General features: G+C 48.3%; 1 protein-coding gene across 3 annotated transcripts in view; it reads right to left on the bottom strand.

Moving 5' to 3' along the window:
* The window catches only part of PAFAH1B1 (platelet activating factor acetylhydrolase 1b regulatory subunit 1), a 526,691-nt gene that overhangs the window by 393,170 nt on the left and 115,499 nt on the right, over positions 1-18,022 (bottom strand). For all 3 annotated transcript variants that reach the window (XM_086954518.1, XM_086954520.1, XM_086954519.1), the window contains one exon: positions 11,306-11,526. In XM_086954518.1, coding sequence (XP_086810644.1) covers positions 11,306-11,337 — 32 coding nt within the window. In that variant the 5' untranslated portion in view covers positions 11,338-11,526. The remainder of the gene's footprint in view (positions 1-11,305; positions 11,527-18,022) is intronic.

The following is an 18,022-nucleotide window of genomic DNA, read 5'->3' as shown; positions in this document are numbered from 1 at the left end:
GGCAGTAGTGTCTTGCGAACGTGTGCAGCGAGGCCCATGTAGCCACCTGGCAAATGTCCTGTAAAGGGACTCACAGGCCCAGGGCAGTTGTCGTCGCCGTGGCCCGAGTGGAATGAGCCCGCAACCCAGCAGGGGGCTCTTTCCTCGCCATGGAGTAACATGCTTGAATACACAAGATGATCCACCTTGAAATGGTCCTCTTGTGTACAGCCTTTCCCTTCTTCGTGCCCACGTAACCAACAAAGAGTTGGTCATCCACCCGGAATTGGCGTGTGCGATCTAGGTAGTAGGAGAGCGCACGTTTTGGATCCAGACGGTGGAGCCTCTCTTCCTCTTTCGAGGGATGCAGAGCGGAAAGAAGGTGGGCAAAGTGATGGACTGCCCGATGTGGAAGGCCGTGACAACCTTGGGCAGAAAAGAAGGTCGTGTACGTAACACCACCTTGTCAGGATGAACAGATAGGAAAGGTGGAGAAGAAGAAAGAGCCTGGAGCTCACTCACTCTCCTGGCAGAGGTGATGGCAACCAGGAAGGCAGTTTTCAACGTGAGAAGACGGAGAGGACAGTTATGGAGTGGCTCAAAGGGAGCACACATCAGATAAGTGAGAACAAGATTCAAGTCCCACTGGGGCATCACGAAGGGAACAGGAGGGAACATGTGTGTGATGCCCTTCAGAAATCTGCTTACAATGGGGGACTTGAATAAAGAAGGCTGATCAGGGAGCGTCAAGAAGGCGGAAAGAGCAGAAAGGTACCCTTTAAGAGTGCCCAGAGCAGAGCCCTGCTGGGCAAGGGAAAGAAGAAAGAGCAACACTTCCGAAAGGGGTGCAGAGAGAGGATCCACAGCCTTCGCTGTGCACCATGCCACAAATCTGTTCCACCTGCAGGCGTATACAGACTTTGTGGAGGGACGCCTGGCTGCCAGAATGATATCACAGACTTCAGGAGGCAAGTCAAATGGCCTCAACTGTCGCCGCTCAATCTCCAAGCTTGTAGGTGGAGACTGGACAGGTTCGGGTGCAGCACCGTCCCCTGCTGCTGCGACAGAAGGTCCTCCCGAAGAGGCAGACTAATCGGGGGATCGACTGACATGCTGAGTAGCTCGGGATACCAGTATCTTCGTGCCCAGTCCTGAGCTACAAGGATAACCTGGGCCCGGTCGCGCCTGATCTTTTTCAGCACTCTGGGCAGAAGTGGTATAGGCGGAAAGGCGTACAACAGACCGCAGCTCCACTCGCGACGAAAAGCGTCTCCGAGCGAGTGCCGCCTTGGAAATTCCAACGCGCAGAACTGATGACATTGCGCGTTCTCTTCTGTGGCGAATAGATCTAACAAAGGCTCTCCCCACTGCTGAAAGAGACCTTGCACCACGTCCGAGTTCAGACGCCATTCGTGATCCATCATGCACCGACGGCTGAGTTCGTCCGCCCTGGCATTCAGAGAGCCTGCCAGGCGTTGAACCACCAGGTTCACGCCCTGATGTTCCAGCCATTGCCATAGGCGCAGAGCCTCTTGGCAAAGGGTCCACGACCCCACCCCGCCTAGTTTGTTGCAGTACCACATGGCGGTGGTGTTGTCGGTGAACACTTGCACTGCACTCCCCCGGACAGAGGGGAGGAATGCTTTCAGTGCTAGACGAATCGCCCGCAGCACCAACATGTTGATATTGAGCCGGGACTCTGCCGGAGACCAGAGGCCTCTGATCTCCGCCTCTCCCATGTGGCCTCCCCAGCCCTGGAGGGACTCGTCCGTCACAACTACGTGCTCCGGGTGGGGTAGGGAGAGGGATCTGCCACTGACCCAGTCGCGGTCCGTGAGCCACCACTGCAGTTGTCTCGCAGTGCCCTCCGAGATCAAGACATGATCGGACAGGTTGTCCTGATGCTGGGCCCACTGAAACTTCAGGTCCCACTGCAGAGCCCGCATCCGCCACCTGGCGTGATGCACCAGAAGGATGCAGGAGGCCATCAGCCCCAGAAGCCGCAGCGTCAACCTGACCGAGACTCGGGATAACGGCTGGAAGATGGGAACCAGAGCCTGAATATTCCGAACCCGCTGCTCGGGTGGGTAAACCCGAAACTGCGCCGAGTCGAGAACCGCTCCGATGAAGAGGAGCTTCTGAGAGGGACACAGGTGTGACTTCGGCACATTGATGGAGAACCCCAGCAAGTGCAGGAGGTCGGCCGTAGTCTGGAGGTGGGTGACGACTACCTGGGGCGAGCCCGCCTTCAACAACCAGTCGTCGAGGTAGGGGGAAGACTGATACCCCCTGCCTGCACTGATGAGCTGCGACCACCGGCATCACCTTCGTGAACACCCGTGGGGCGCTGGTAAGGCCGAAGGGGAGCACGGTAAACTGAAAGTGCTCTTGGCCTACCGTGAACCGCAGGTAACGCCGGTGGGCCGGCAGGACGGGGATGTAGAAATAGGCGTCCTGCAGGTCCAACGCTACCATCCAGTCTCCCGGGTCCAGGGCAGCCAGGACCTGAGCCAAAGTCAGCATCTTGAACTTCTCCTTCCGGAGGAAGCCGTTGACGTTCCGCAGGTCCAAGATAGGGCGTAGGCCCCCTTTGCCCTTCTTGGGCACCAGAAAGTAGTGGGAGTAACATCCACACCCTACTTCTGGCCCAGGAACGCGCTCGATGGTCCTCTTGGCCAAGAAGGCCGTGACCTCCTCTTGTAGAAGTTGCAAGTGATCCCCGACACACGGTGGCATTGCGGTGGCATGGATGGAGGGGATGCCTCGAAGGGGAGGGAGTAGCCCCTTCGGACAATCTGCAGCACCCACCTGTCCGAAGTGACTGTGTGCCAGTGGGAGAGGTGATGGCGAACCCTGCCTCCCACAGGCGTCACATGGGCCTGAAAACTCAGACTAGGAAGGTTTTGAGGCGGGCGCTGCTGAGGGAGGTGTGGACTGGCCTCGCCGTGGTCCCCGACCGCCGCCACGGCGGTTTCCACGTCCGCCACCGCGCTGTTGGACATTCTGCGGTGCGTGGCTGACGGTACGTGGTGGGGCGCCCCTTCCATGGCCACGAAAGGAGCGAAAGGCACCCGATTGCTGGCATGAGGCCCAAGGACTTGGCCGTAGCCCTGGAGTCCTTGAAACGTTCCAGCGCATGGTCCGCCTTGTCGCCGAAGAGGCGACGGCCATCAAACGGCATGTCCAGGAGTATGGCCTGGACGTCGGCCGAGAAGTTGGCGGACCTCAACCAGGCGTGGCGTCGAACCACCACTGTCGTTGCCATCGCCCTGCCCAGTGAGTCCGTTGTATCCAGCCCACACCGAATAGAAAAGCGTGCTGCATCTCGGCCCTCCGCAAGGGCTTGGCCGAGTTTAGCCTGGACCTCCTCCGGGCATCGTGGCAGCACCTCCGCAACCGTGTCCCACAGAGTGTGGGTGTAGCGGCCCAAGAGACAGGCGGTATTCACAGACCGCAGCCCTAAGCTAACAGACGAGAAAACTTTCTTCCCGAACTTTTCGTATCTCTGGATTCCCTGTCGGGCGGGGCCGACGGAAATGCGGTCTGGGAGTTTGAGGCCTAGATGACCAGACTCTCGGGACTGGGATGGGTGGACAAAAAGCATGGGTCGCCCGGGGCCGGGCGGTAGCGTCTGGCCACGTTCCTATCCACAGGCGGGCCTGTGGCGGGCTTGGACCAAGTGCCCACAAGAACGTCACACAAGGCCTCATTGAACGGCAGCAGGGGCTCCACGGAGCTTGACTGCGGTTTGAGGACTTCAGTGAGGAGATTAGTCCTCACGGCCGCGACGGGGAGCTTAAGGTTCAAGGCCTTAGCTGCCTTCGTCAACACTACGCTATAAGTAGAACCCGCCTCCGAAGCCACAGTCAGAGGTGAGGTAAATCCAGTGTCTGGCGATGTGTCAATACCACTGGCCTCCCCAAGCTCATATGTCCAGTCCTGCTGCGACTGGCAATCTAGTGCCAGAGGGTCCTCGGACCCCTCCCAATTTTCCTCGTCACCTGTGTCCTGGAAACCAGGATTAGCAGACAGGGCCTCCTCGTGGAGATAAAAATCCCCAAAGGCTGTCAGAATCGGCGCCCAGCGGTGCTCTTCCGGCGCCTGAGTAGGACCGCAGGAAACATTGGGGGCGGCAACCACAGTGGCTGCCGGGGGCGACACCCGTAGGGACGGCGCCGGCGAGGTCGTAAGGTCGACCGGCGAGGTCCCGGATCCGGAGCCGGATCCGGCGAGGTCCTGCAGCGCCGAGACCGAAGTCGCCAGCGGCGTCGGAGCCGAAGCACCCGACGGCGTCGGGCCGAAGCGCCCGACCAGGTAGGACCTCCAGACGGAACCGCTCGGCCCGAAGGCGCCACGGAAACAGACTGAGGAGGGAGGGCCCTCATGGCCATGAGGTACCTCTCGACCTCCGGCGTCGCGCCGTGCTGTGCCCAGGGACCCGAAGGTGTGGGGCAGGCGGCGACGCTTGTGACTCCCGCGGAGCCGCGTGGGCGGTGTCGCCCGAGCCCCCGGCCGCATCGTGCGAGCGTCGGGGCAGGTCGGAGGAACGATGACGTCGCTCCGACCTTTCATGCCTCTCACCTGAGGACTTGGAACCAGACGATCGGTGTCCACTTCCGGAGCTTCGATGACTCCGACCTCGCGACCTTTCCCTCGACCTCCCGTGGGACCGGGACAGGGACCTGGAGCGGCGCGGGGCTGAATGCCTCAGCTCGAGTCGCTTGCGGGACCGCTCCCGCCTAGCCTTCGACGTCAGGGCCCGGGAGTCGGAGCAGGTCCGATCGTCGTGGTCGAGGCCTAAGCACTTCAGGCACCGGCGATGGGGGTCCGTGACCGACATGAGTCGATCGCACTTCGAGCAAGGCTTGAACCCGGGCATCCCTGGCACCGATAGAGTCGAGAACTCGACAAAAATGAGAGATCAAAAGATCAAAAAAGTTGTCAAAAATTGACTGGGGGTAGAGCTTCTTCCGGATCTGCGCTAGCTGGCGCGGAAAAAAGAAGAAGAACTGACGTCAGCGCGCATGGGCGGCGTCTAAGTACTCCGGCGACGTCATTCCGGCGCTCACGACGCCGACGACAGACGCGGAGCCGCAGACGACGCCTACCGACGCGCAGGGGTATTGCTACGCAAAAGTTTCCGGATCCAGTCTGACGCCTGGGGATATTCTAAGGTAAGGAATCTATCACTAACGTGTCTCTTTCAGATATAAGACTTCTTTGCCACCTTCACCCAAGAGAACACACGATTCCAGCCCTGAAATCGCTTCACTGGCTACCTAAGGGTGTAAGTGTAATGTTCAAGGTACTCTGTATAATCCTTAGAACATCCCAAGGAAAAGCACCGATATACCTACAAATTAAATGTTAGCATTGCAAACAAAACACAATACAGCTCTCCAGGTTTGCACCATTTATGCTACTTTACTATAGGTTCATTAGACGCACACTGCTTTCTCAGTATCGCCACAAGCTTGGGAACGCAATACCAGCCAGCAATATTCGTACTCAAAAGCATGTACACCTCCAAAGACTGATGAAAACCTAGATATTTCCTGGATAACTGCACCACCCCACATTCCCGCAACAGAGCCCAGAAAGACAGCCGCACACTCAAGTGCAATCCTCAGTTTTGGAAACAACCCAACTAACAAACTGCTTTCAATATGCAGGCAAGCTAAAAAAGGTTGACCTATGGTTCGTACGGCATTCATTTAAAACATCTACTATGGGGGATTTCCATCACCAGTACTGAACATTGAAAAACTAGAAAGCCCCAAAGGAACGGGCATAGGATAACTGAACAGATAGGTCACATACTGCTGGACAATTTTGCACACTTTAATAAACTACACCACTACAGATCCCAATTATCTATACACTCCGACTGCTACTTTATATTTCACAATAACACTGATACAGGAGGATAATAAATCCCCATTACAACAGATTCCCCACTTCTCTCTCCCTTCAAAAATGCCAGCTCGGGGACACAGCTATAGACAACTGAACTCTGACAAGACGGAAGTCCTCATCCTGGGATCCTCACCCGCCGCTTGGGACGACTCCTGGTGGCCCCCCGCCCTAGGCAGCGCACCCAAACCAACAGACCACGCACGCAACCTGGGCTTCATCCTGGACTCCTCCCTCTCCATGACCAGACAAGTCAACGCCGTCTCCTAGTCGTGCTTCAACATCCTGCGCATGCTACGTAAGATCTTCCGGTGGATCCCCACCGAGACCAGGAAGACGGTCACCCAGGCCCTCGTCACCAGCCGTCTGGACTACGGCAACTCCCTCTACGCCGGAACCACCGCCAAACTCCAGAAGAGACTCCAGCGGATCCAGAACGCCTCAGCACGACTCATCCTGGACATCCCCCGTCGCAGCCACATCTCCGGACACCTGAGACCTGCACTGGCTCCCGGTCAACAAGAGAATCACCTTCCGTCTCCTCACCCATGCACACAAAGCCCTACACAACCAAGGCCCAAGATACCTCAACAGCCGCCTCAACTTCTACGCTCCCAAACGCCAGCTTCGATCGACCAGCCACACCCTCGCCGCCGTCCCCCGCATCCGAAGAGCCACCACAGGGGGACGGTCCTTCTCCTACCTCGCCTTCAGGAAGCAACTCAAGACCTGGCTGTTCGAGCAGTAGCGGACCCCCCTCCCCCAGCGCCTTGAGACCCTCTGGGTGAGTAGTGCGCTATATAAATGCGATGATTGATTGATTGCGATTGGACAACCCAATGCAGTCACCATCTAAGCCGGCTATAACCATAAGAAATGCTATAAAGGGATCTGTAGAGCTGTTCAAAGCTGCAAGCATAGTAAAAACCATAAACCGTGTCTGTCTCTCACAACGTCACAACACCATCTATTAACATAATCACACCTCAGTGGGCATCATGCACGACATGGAAGGATTAGGTTACTTACCTTGTAAGCATCTGTTCTTGGCATTTAGACCTGTAGATTCACATGCTTTGCATACACCTGCCATCTAGTGTTAGGTCCGGATGCAGTCAGAAGGCAAGGTGACAGTGGCAAGGCGATAGTGCGCATGGGCTTTTACTCCATTGTTCGATTGTTTTTCCTCAAAAAGGACAAGAATGAAGTGTAGTATAGCGATGGCCATGCGTATAAAATGTGAATAAGAACTGCAACATCCATAAGTGTCCGGGAAGGAGGGAGAGCGCATTTGAATCTACAACTCCACATGCCAAGAACCGATGCTTACGGGGTAAGTAACATAATCCGTTTGAGGCATGTGTGCTGTAGATACACATGTTTGCATAGACTGTATAGCAGTACCCTTCGAAAGCAGCTGTCCACCAACACTAGATCTGTCAGCTGACCCTGTGCTTGATTCTACTGTCGTGCTAAGCATTCTTGTAGAGGGTGCAGCTTTAGTCTTGCATGAGGCACTATCGAGATGCAGGATGCCATCATCCATAGTAACTGCATGAATATTCTGACTGGGAGGTACTGGTTGCCTTGAAACTGTTGTAACAGTGTAATTTCTGAATCCAAGCAGCATTAGGATATGCTAGAGCCAGCCGGGTCTGGTGGCGCAGTGGACTAATGCATCCACTGTAGGGGCCTGTGTTCGACCTTATGGTCACAGGTTCTAATCCCGGCGGGTCCACTCCGCCTTTCATCCATCTGAGGTCGATAAAATGAGTACCATTGAGTTGGGTAACAATATACATCTGTAATTCAGAGCCTTAAGACCTTCGGGTGATACGTGCGCTTTACAAATGTCCATGTTATGTGAGTGTTTAGAATGGCTCCTAGAGATGGTTGTGGCTGATTGGGTTGAAAATGGAATTTCTGTATATGGAATGTGAATCCCAACTGATGTAGAATAATTAAGGTAATCTTAGTATGATGTACCCATTAGAGATGAGAGTTGGCTTTTATGAGCATATCGTTTAAATATGGGAAGACATGTATTTACGGTCTTCTCAGATGTGCCACTACTACTGCTAAGCACTTGGTAAACACTCTGGGTACAGTTGTTACTCCAAACAGAAGCACTTTGAACTGATTATATTCCCCGATCACAAGTCTGAAGTATTTGCGATGTGCTGGGTGAATGGGTATATGAAAGTATGCGTTCTTTAAGTCTAGCGTTGGCAAAGTCGACTTGTTGTAAAAGTGGAAGTACTTGTTGCAGAGTAGCCATGTGGAAGTGTTCTGACCATATGTAAGTTTAGCGTTTGGCGGTCCAATATTGGTCTTAACAAACAGTCTTCTTTGGGAATTAGGTTGTATAGTGAATATACTCCTGTTCCTTGTTGATGTAATGGGCCGAGTTCTATAGCTCCTTTTGTTAGAAGAGCTTGTACCTCCTGTTTGAGTAGATGTTTGTGTTCTTAAGACAGTCTGGGAACACGAGGTGGAATGTTGGGAGGGTTGCTTGTGTGTTCCAGGCAGTAACCAGGTTGGAATATATCCAACACCCATTTGTCTGTTATTGACTGCCAAATAGGTAGACATGGGCCAAGACTGAGATCTTGAGTGTGTATTTCCTAGAGTTTTAAAAAGGAAATATTCTAGGTCTTATTTATGTTAAAGGGTCCCCATGATAAGTGGTTGCTCTGGCAATTAACTCTTGATATCAGGAGGGGTAGGTTTGGCTAGATACAGATCAGGATCTATGCCTCGGTGGATTAATGTTATAATCATACCATGGGTCATGTAGCTGATAATCATCGTATGGCTTACCAGGTTGTCTGGATCTATGTATGGAGACCCTGGACTTGTAATATGCAATCGGTCCGATGGTTGTATGACAGGTTGAAGTGGTTGGAGGAATATTAATAGGACTAATGTCTATGTCATTTTTCTTATTTAGAGGTATTCTATACTCTGTGTCTATCTTCCTTTTTGGTGGTGGTATCACTGGTGTAGTGGTAATGTGTCCAGGTGTTGGGTTAATGTGGATTATCTTCTGTTTAGGATCCAGCTTGTGCTGCACTTTTTAAAGAGACGGCTTTGGTGGCTTTGAAGGAGCATCTTTGTCTTTCGTGCCGAAATGGATTGGTCTCTTATCTTTCGATGCCGAATGTTTCGGAATCAAGGGGGGTATCATCCTGGTTCGATCCCAAACCAAAAGGCTTGATTGTTTCGGTGCCGTGCCGTAAGTGGGGATTGGAATCAGAGTCTCAGTGCCGACCATGGCCTTATTGCAGGGGTGGCCGGAAGCCTTTGGCTTGATTAGAGTGGGTTTCATAGGGAAGGGGCTTTGGTACTCACAGCACCCTGTCCAGATGGAACGTTGTGGGCGCTTAGAGTTCCATCTCCAACTCCGAATCAGAGTCAACGGAAAAGGCCTCTTCCGCCGTCGCCTCCATCTCTTCTGGTACGGCCTCTTCACCGAAGAAATCAGGAGTTTCTTCGATACTGTCATAACATGTCTCTGCATCAATCGCGACAGCCTCAATCTTTATTTAACAGAACAACCTGCATCCGTCGCATCAGCAGAAGACTGAATGCAGGACCTTCGAGTGAAAACCGGAGAAGATCTAGGCCCAAAGGCAGCGGTCAGAGTTTTTATGGAAAATAAAAGTTTTTCGAAGTTCTTAGACACGCAGAAGATGGTAACTCGATCGAAAACCATGCTGACGAGGGTAGAGTGAATTGCGCACCGAAGGGATCTCGATTGACTGTTTCGAATCGGAGCGCAGCAAAACACGTCCGAACCCAATGGCGGAAAAACTGAATCTAACAATGGAGTCGAGGCCCATGCGCACTATCAGCGAAAGGAGGATTCACCTTACCTTGTGACTGCAAAGATTTCTTCGTAGAAAAACAACTTACAAACATCCGATCCAAACACTAGATAGCGGGAGTAGGCAAAGCATGTGTATCTACAGCACACATGCCTTGAACAGGTTTTGTACTTCAGATCAAAACAAAGGCAACATTCTTCCAAACACCCTCTACACAGTGTACCCATGTAGAAAAGCGCTTTGGCATCCCACATAGGGGTATAAGCAATACGTAAATTCTGCAAAACAATTACATTCAATGTCATCTATGTTGGTTCTGTCAACAGTATTGTGCACTAGCCCTTGCGATCAAGTTCTGCCTAGTCCCCAAACATGAATGCCACATCTTCATCAGTTAATTTATTTTAAAAAATTCACATTACAAAAAGGTGACATCACTATGTAACTGGTCACCAATTCACATAATGGTTGTGATGGAATGATAGAATATCTATCTGTACACATGTATTCAATGTTTTAAGGACTTGCAGTGAGTCAGCTGATGTTTGAGAACTTATAAAAGTTAGGCTCAAGGTCCAAAGCTGATATGCCAACCATTAAAGTGTTTTGGTTTCATGAGAGGGCACAAAGACGTCAAAATATTTTCTTTCCAGACTTCTTCCAAATTATTCTACCCAGCAAAACATGCTTTAGATTAATTGTAGGAGGTATGAGTCTTGCAACACTATTTAAACAGAAAGGTCTTATGAAAGTCATTTATTATGAATCAGTTTGTAAAAGGCTGGGTCCATGCAGTCCATTGCAAGATAAGGAATTGTGTTATAATCTGCTGCAAACGGGCTTTTCATACTGGAAAAGGAGAGCAACTGCTGCTCTCATGAGATGATCAGCCTTTACTTTTGCAAAATATTATTGTGCAAACTCAACTACAGGACGGAGACTTCCATGTGCACCCCGATATCCTTCCAAAGCTCCCGGCTGTGTGTTAGAGGCTGAATTTGCAAGTTTATTTTCACTTTAGTTATTGTCCGATTATCTGTTGATTTGGAAGAAAAGGTTGCTTATTATCCTAGAAACGGGTGTTCGGATTGAAATAAAACGGAGAGAAAAAAGGATTCCAAGTGCAACCCAGTGTTACTTTATAATCATGATTTTGTGTAAATCTATCCAGGGTTTCTTGCCCAGATGTGTTCATTAAGGAACCAAACCAACATGCATTAAACATTTTTAGATAGTTTTGTCAGTCACTAAAAGGGGCTAAATTTGCTTATCACGATATCCAGAATTTACCTGAACTGAAAAGGCACTTTCAAAAACGTGCAAACAAAACTATATGCATTCTAACACAACAACTAAACATTGCATAAATAAATGCTTGGCCTCACGATGCACGCTTTCATACTACCACACACACACATACATCTGCATAAAAATGAAAACAATTTAGAAACAATAGAAAACCACTTAGCAGATTGCACTACTCAGAATGACCACTTGATATGTTACATTTGAAGAAACAAACTTACTTTCCAAAATATTTTAAACAATTTTCTTTAAACTGAGGAGCAGGAAAAAAGTGCACTTACAGCTCATCTCGTTGTCTCTGTGATAGCACCATGTTGGCTTTGATGTCAGGGTACCGTGATAATGCTGTGTCAGCCTCCTAATGGAGATCAGAATTGCCAAAGCTCCACAGAAATGCAATCAAGGTTGCCACCAAGTGGCACTAGCCAGAGGGAATCTACTTTTCTGCCAGCAAAATCCAACAGGAATGTCAAAGGCATTCAACAAAGAAGGTTCATTCCACCTGAGAAACGAAGGAAAGACGATATGTGTAATGCTTCTGCACATAAATTGCGACAAAAGTAGTGCAATATATTTACCAAAATTATCACAGCAATTCACGGAGGTGAAGTAAAATGGAAATACATTTCAAGAGGACATTTTTGATTTAACAATGGACCAATACACCAGCAATTAATTCATCATAATCTTTATTTCGGTACATTAGAACCATAAAAGATAAATAAAAACATCAACTAATATTGTTACAAAGTCCAAACAGCGATAAAACAAGCAATTTATACAAAAGAAGCACTGGTGGGGGGTATCTAATCCTTACATCTTAAAACATTACTTTAAATAGGTTAAAAAGGCATCAAGAATAAAAAAAGTACAACATAAGATATTCGAGGTTAGAATCCATAACCAATCAAGAATTCCAATGTTATTAAAATGTTAACAATTATATATATATATATATATATATATATATATATATATATATATATATATATACACATACACACACACACACACACTTAATTATTGAAGCAGTGCAATTAAGAGTATCATCTCATTGGGGCTACAATAGTGTTAAACAATTGTCTTGCAATATAAAAATTCTCTAGAGTTTCAGGCCCAATTTTGGTCGTACAAAATTAATTGCTAGCAAAAACCTGCTAATGCCAAAGACAGTAACCTGTCTAGTATCCGTTTTTAGAATCCTCTCTGCCTCTTTGTATGATCTCACTCCTAGATTTAAAAAGAGCGGTTTGATCCATCTTTTCCTAGCTACAACATAGGCAGGACAGAAGAAAAGGATATGCAGCTCATCTTCTTTGGGTTTACCTGAGCATAAGGTGCATAAATCATCTGTCTTTTCAATGTAATTATTTGACCACCTTGCTATAAATTGTGTTTATGTTAAATACACCATATCTATTTCATGTACAATGTTTCAGCAAGTGGGGGATAGACCTCGTCCAAAAACTGCTCGAAGTAGGCACTATATTTAGACAAAAGGAACTTACTCGTTAGAGTTCCACCCACTCGTTCATTTAACACACTGTATTCAATATATGCCCAGAATGAAGATTTCAAAAGCTTTTTCGAGTCTTGGGTTAATGTGGAGGGATCATCCCAAAACTGCGACAGGCCAATCGTTTTCAGCCATAGACAATTCCATTATTTCTTTTAAACCGGCCTTATTGTCTAACAACTACAGTGTCGACCAAAGTCTTACCCAAAACGTCAATGGTCTCAGAATTGCATGATGATCAGTACGTTTCATATTCAGATCGAGAATAATTGGTATTCGTGGTGTGCGTACGGGCAATCTTAGCAATGCTCTATAAAATTTGTTTTCGCCAACCTCTAAGACCTTTTTGCACGAGGTTCCCCATAATTCAGCTCCATATAACGCTGAAGATTGTGCTTTATACTCAAATACCTCTGTGCCCATCTCTCTCCTCCCCTTCGCAGCCAAAGTCACCAAGAGACACATGAACGCCCAGCTGACCACCTTCATCGAAAATAACTCCATCCTGGATGCCTCCCAGTTTGGCTTCTGCAGCAACCACAGCACCGAGACCGCCCTCCTCGCCGCCTCAGACATCCGCATGCTACTAGACCAGGGACACACTGCGTCCCTCATCCTTCTTGACCTCTCCGCAGCCTTCAACACCGTCTCACATTGCACGCTTGTCGTCGGACTCCTCTCCCTAACGAAGAACCCCGAAGACACCATGTTCTGTTTCCAGAAAGGAATGAGGAACAAGGCAGCCTGGATGAAGGACAGCTGCCTAAAGCTCAACTCAGAAGACAGAGGTCCTCATACTTCGGAGCCTGCACCTCCGCATGGTACAGCACCTGGTGGCCCTTCACCCTCGGTAGCCCACCCACCCAGACAGACCCTGCTCGGAACCTCAGCATCTTCCTGCACTCCTCCTTCTCCATGACCCGCCAAATCAACGCTGTCACATCCACAAGCTTCAACTGCCTCTGCATCCTCCGTAAGACCTTCAAATGGATCTCCCCCCAGGCAACCACCCCCCACCCCCCCCCCCCCGACTGCAGAAGGACCATAAACCACCAGCAGACGGAATCAACAAAAGTCCTCTACACAAACGCCAAACCATCCAGAATGCTGCGGCCAGACTCGTCCTAGGGACACCGTGCCACGAGCACATGACCCAACATCTACGAGGACTCCACTGGCTCCCAGTCGAGAAGATGGTCAGCTTCCAACTCCTCACCCCTGCCTACAAATCCCTCAACATTGAACCCAAATACCTCAACGACAGAGTATGTTTCCACATACCCAAGAGGAACCTCCATTCCGCCGACCTCGCACTGGGAGAGGTTCCCCACATCCGCAGAAACAGAACCGGTGGGGGAGCTTTCTCCTACATCGCGGCCAAGACCTGGAACGAGCTACCCTTAATATCAGACACTCTCCGAACCTGCACACGTTCAGGAAGAACCTAAAGACCTGCCTTTTAGGCTGATCCACTCTACCCCTACCCCAAGCGCCTTGAACCCTCACGTGTGAGTAGCGCACTCTACAAACCCCTGATTGATTAAAACTGCGTCGACATTTGTTAGCTGTTTTTTATCTACAGTTTAAGCTCCAGCAAGAACCTCTGATGCTTCAGAGATCGATAGATAATACACTGAATGTAACAAACAGTTGAAATAATGGAGACTATAGAGACAGCACGTCAATCAAAAAAGCACAAAATGTATATAGTCATGTGCGCTATTTATCCAGCACCTGCCACTGATCGGTACCACTGTCCAGCAGATTAAATATAATAGCAAATGGATAGGTGGACCAGCAAGAGATTCAAAGTCCATAGAATATCCAATGTGTATATTCCTAATATGCTATTTATTATTGTCCTTCATTCAAATTCAACATCCAGCCAGGTTTCATTCCAACTACTTTTAGAACTTAGTCAGGGCTTAATTCAATAGAAAATATGTACATCTGTAGAATATGCATTAAACTAATGCATGTCCATCCAAATCACGATCAATAGTGGTTCATAGAAGACTATATCAATGTGTCACGATGTGTAGTGATAAAAATGATACGATTCCCTGGTCGATACCTGGATACGCATCTCTTCCTCTAGGTCATAGTAACAATGCAAGTATCACTTACTCTAAATTAAGCCTGACTGCTTTGTTCCAAGCTACCAGAGGCTTAAAGAAGAGATTCAATTAGCAACTTCTTGTGGTTCACCCTGATCAGGATTGTGGTTGTTGCCTCAGTGGGGCTTCCACCACCCCCAACACCAATAATACACTCTTACAGGTACTACATTTAAAAGTAGCTATCACAAGAACCCATCAATGTAATTCAGTAGGACACGGTATATAGCAGAAGTATGGTATTACTGTACAAATGTCCATAAAAATGTAGTTCTGAAATATAGGCATTACAGTAGCACCTAACAGCATTTGTTTGTGCAGGAAGACCAGCATGGATTCTGATGGAAAATTCTCCTGAACCAGGAGAGGGGATGTCCAGTTTAGCCTGATCTCCTGCAGTAGTATAGGGCAGCATACCTGTGCATCAATGTAGAACAGACAGCTAAGCGAATCAGACTAAGTGGCTCTTAATGGACAGTTTGGAGCATGACGCTGCCTTTGGGCCTGATATGGCTAGGGAAATCACAACAGCCTAAGATGCATAACTAGAACACCGGGCAAAATTGTGCTGGAGGTTTAGAATTAAACAGCAGAAAAAAGGGGTCTTGGTACATACCTAATCGCCACATGCTCTGACAAGCCACAACTCAAGACTTTATATTGCCCTTGAGAGGTACAACATTCCAATTGTGTTAAGAGGGACAATGCAGAACCCTGAAGGATCTTTTAGACCATCGAAAATGTAGTAATCCAAGATCGTAAAATACTATCAAGTTAGCACTGTGGTTTACACTCTCCTAATGTAATGGCAGCCAACAGAGATACCACCCAATTCTGGAAGCGAGTGGGGGCAACACACATTGGCCCAGTGGTTCACTAGGCTCGGGTACGTCTTGGCAACTGAGAAAATGGTATAAGAGCAACTAATCAGAACTCCAACTCTCCACAAAATGGGCTCAGATTCACTAATTCACCAAGCTATAATGTTTAAGCTTCTCAAATAATAAGAGCCTTTCAGTGTAACTAAACAGAGCAAGAAGTAAGGATTAACACAGAAGAATGGAGGAGGGACATAAGAAATAAGCACTGATCTGTAATAAGCAGGGAAGAAAGATAAAGGGGACAAGTACGGTTCAGACACAGCTGGATGGGTGTTGCTGATAACCAACCAGTAAATTATCAATCATTGGCCATAGTGCAGTCAGCCATATCTTGTCAGTAAGGCATTTATTAAAGTGTGGGGGTAGGTTACTGGGGATTTTTTTTTACATTATTTGTTTAGATTCAATAAATATACGCTTTGATATGCTATTAGTTAGCCTCATCTATGTGGAGAGTTGTTGCATTAAATATATATATATATTTACAATTAAAAAAAAAGTCCTGACCTTGTCACTGTTGCTGAAGGAGCTTGACACTTTCTACCACAGATTAAATGTGTTTGGGTAATGCTGGATTCAGCTTGCTTCGCGACAGTAATGTGTTGTGTAGATTTGGGTATCAAAAATTCAGACAACCATACACCCGAAGTGCAGTTAATTTGACACAGCTGCCTGTGACCTCAGTTTGACTAACTTAACAGGAAACCTGTGTCCTAAGCGCAACATAAAAACAAAAAGCCAATTAATATTATGAACACAAATTTTTTTTAAAAATATATGTTTCAAAGACTGTTGCTGTCTAAGGTCCCATTGAGGTTGTATGGTTGGTGGTCACCCGATTTTGGCATCTCAAAAAAGTATAGCCAGTTATCTATTCAGAATGAGGCGAAAGGAGCTGTGTCTTCGGTGAAGGAAAAAAAAAAAAATCAATCATCTGCCAATTAGGTAGGAGGTGAAAACATGTTAGAAGGTGCAAGCTTGGGCACTGTAGAATAATCAGAGCTTTCTCAAAACAATGGACATATTATCCAGAACATTAGAGGAAAACAAGCACAACTCCCTTGGAAAATAAAATAAGGAAGCACGTGTAAGACCTCTGCTGAAGAAACCAGGTGCAGACCCCGCAGTGCTAAAGAACTACAGGCCTATCTCTCAGCTACCATTCCTCTCAAAAATACTGGAACAACCTGTATTAAAATCCCTGTCCATGTATTTGGAGTCTCACCACCTACTTCATGAACGACAGGCAGGGTTCCGAGCTCATCACAGCACCGAGTTGGTGATGCTCTCAGTGCTGGATGAATTGAGAGGCCTGGCTGACGGTAAGAAACCGAGCGCCCTGATTTTGTTAGACCTTTCAGCGGCGTTCGATACCGTCAGCCATGCTCTGCTTCTGGAAAGAGTGAGTGATTTTGGTATCAAAGACCTGACCCTCAGATGGTTGCAATCCTTCCTTTTGGGAAGGACCCAAAGGATACAACTTGGGGAAGAAACTTCCGAAGTGGGGACGCTAGAATGTGGGGTGCCCCAGGGCTCGGCCCTGTCCCCACTTCTATTTAATCTATACCTGCAACCTCTGATTGCGTCTCTGGCGCGCATGGGCTGTACAGTATTTAACTATGCGGACAACACTCAGCTGTTGCTGAATGTCGATAACACAAGTGCCGCACAACTCCAAACCCAGAACATCTTGAGGTACACGGTCCAATGGATGACGGAAAATCTTTTAAAAATCAACCCAGACAAGACCGAGGCATTGGTGATTCCATCTGCCACCTCACCTTGGGGCGACCTCTATTGGCCCGCGGAGTTAGGCCCGGCTCCAAAACCTAGCCTGAATGTAAAGAGCCTGGGGATCAAACTAGACTATGATCTATCAATGGTCAATCAGATCTCTTCCGTGGTGGGTAGCTGCATCAACATTATCCGACAGCTACGGAAGCTAGTCCCCGTTATCTCCCAATCCATGATGCGCTCTATTGTCGTAGCCACCGTGATCGAGGATAGATTACGGAAATGCCCTTTACCTCGGCCTGCCGAAAACTCTGACAAATAGGTTACAGGTGGTTATGAACGATGCTGCACGTCTCATCTTTAGGCTGCCAAGACGATCCAAAGCATCTCCCCTGTTACAGAGCCTTCACTGGCTCCCTATTAAAGAGCGAGTGGAATTTAAAAATCTGTGTATAGCTCATAAGGCAATCTATGGTTTGGCACCCGCTTACATCAAAGACCGCGTGATGGTGTACAGCCCAATGAGAACTCTTAGATCTTCAGATTCTCAATTATTGGTCTGTCCCCGGTATAAACTTGCAACCAAGGGAGGAAGAGACTTCTCTGTGTTAGTTCCTCAGTTATGGAACACACTACCTGAGTCGCTGCGCAGGGAAGAGAACCTCCTACGCTTTAGAAAGGGGCTAAAAACACTGCTGTTTAGAAAGTCCATGAGTGCTATCTAGGCTAGTGGATGCTTTTTCTGTATTG

The sequence above is a fragment of the Lissotriton vulgaris genome, chromosome 2_1 (genome assembly GCF_964263255.1).
Source record: "Lissotriton vulgaris chromosome 2_1, aLisVul1.2, whole genome shotgun sequence".
Classification (NCBI taxonomy): Eukaryota; Metazoa; Chordata; class Amphibia; order Caudata; family Salamandridae; genus Lissotriton; species Lissotriton vulgaris.
This window is presented reverse-complemented; position numbering and strand designations above follow the sequence as displayed.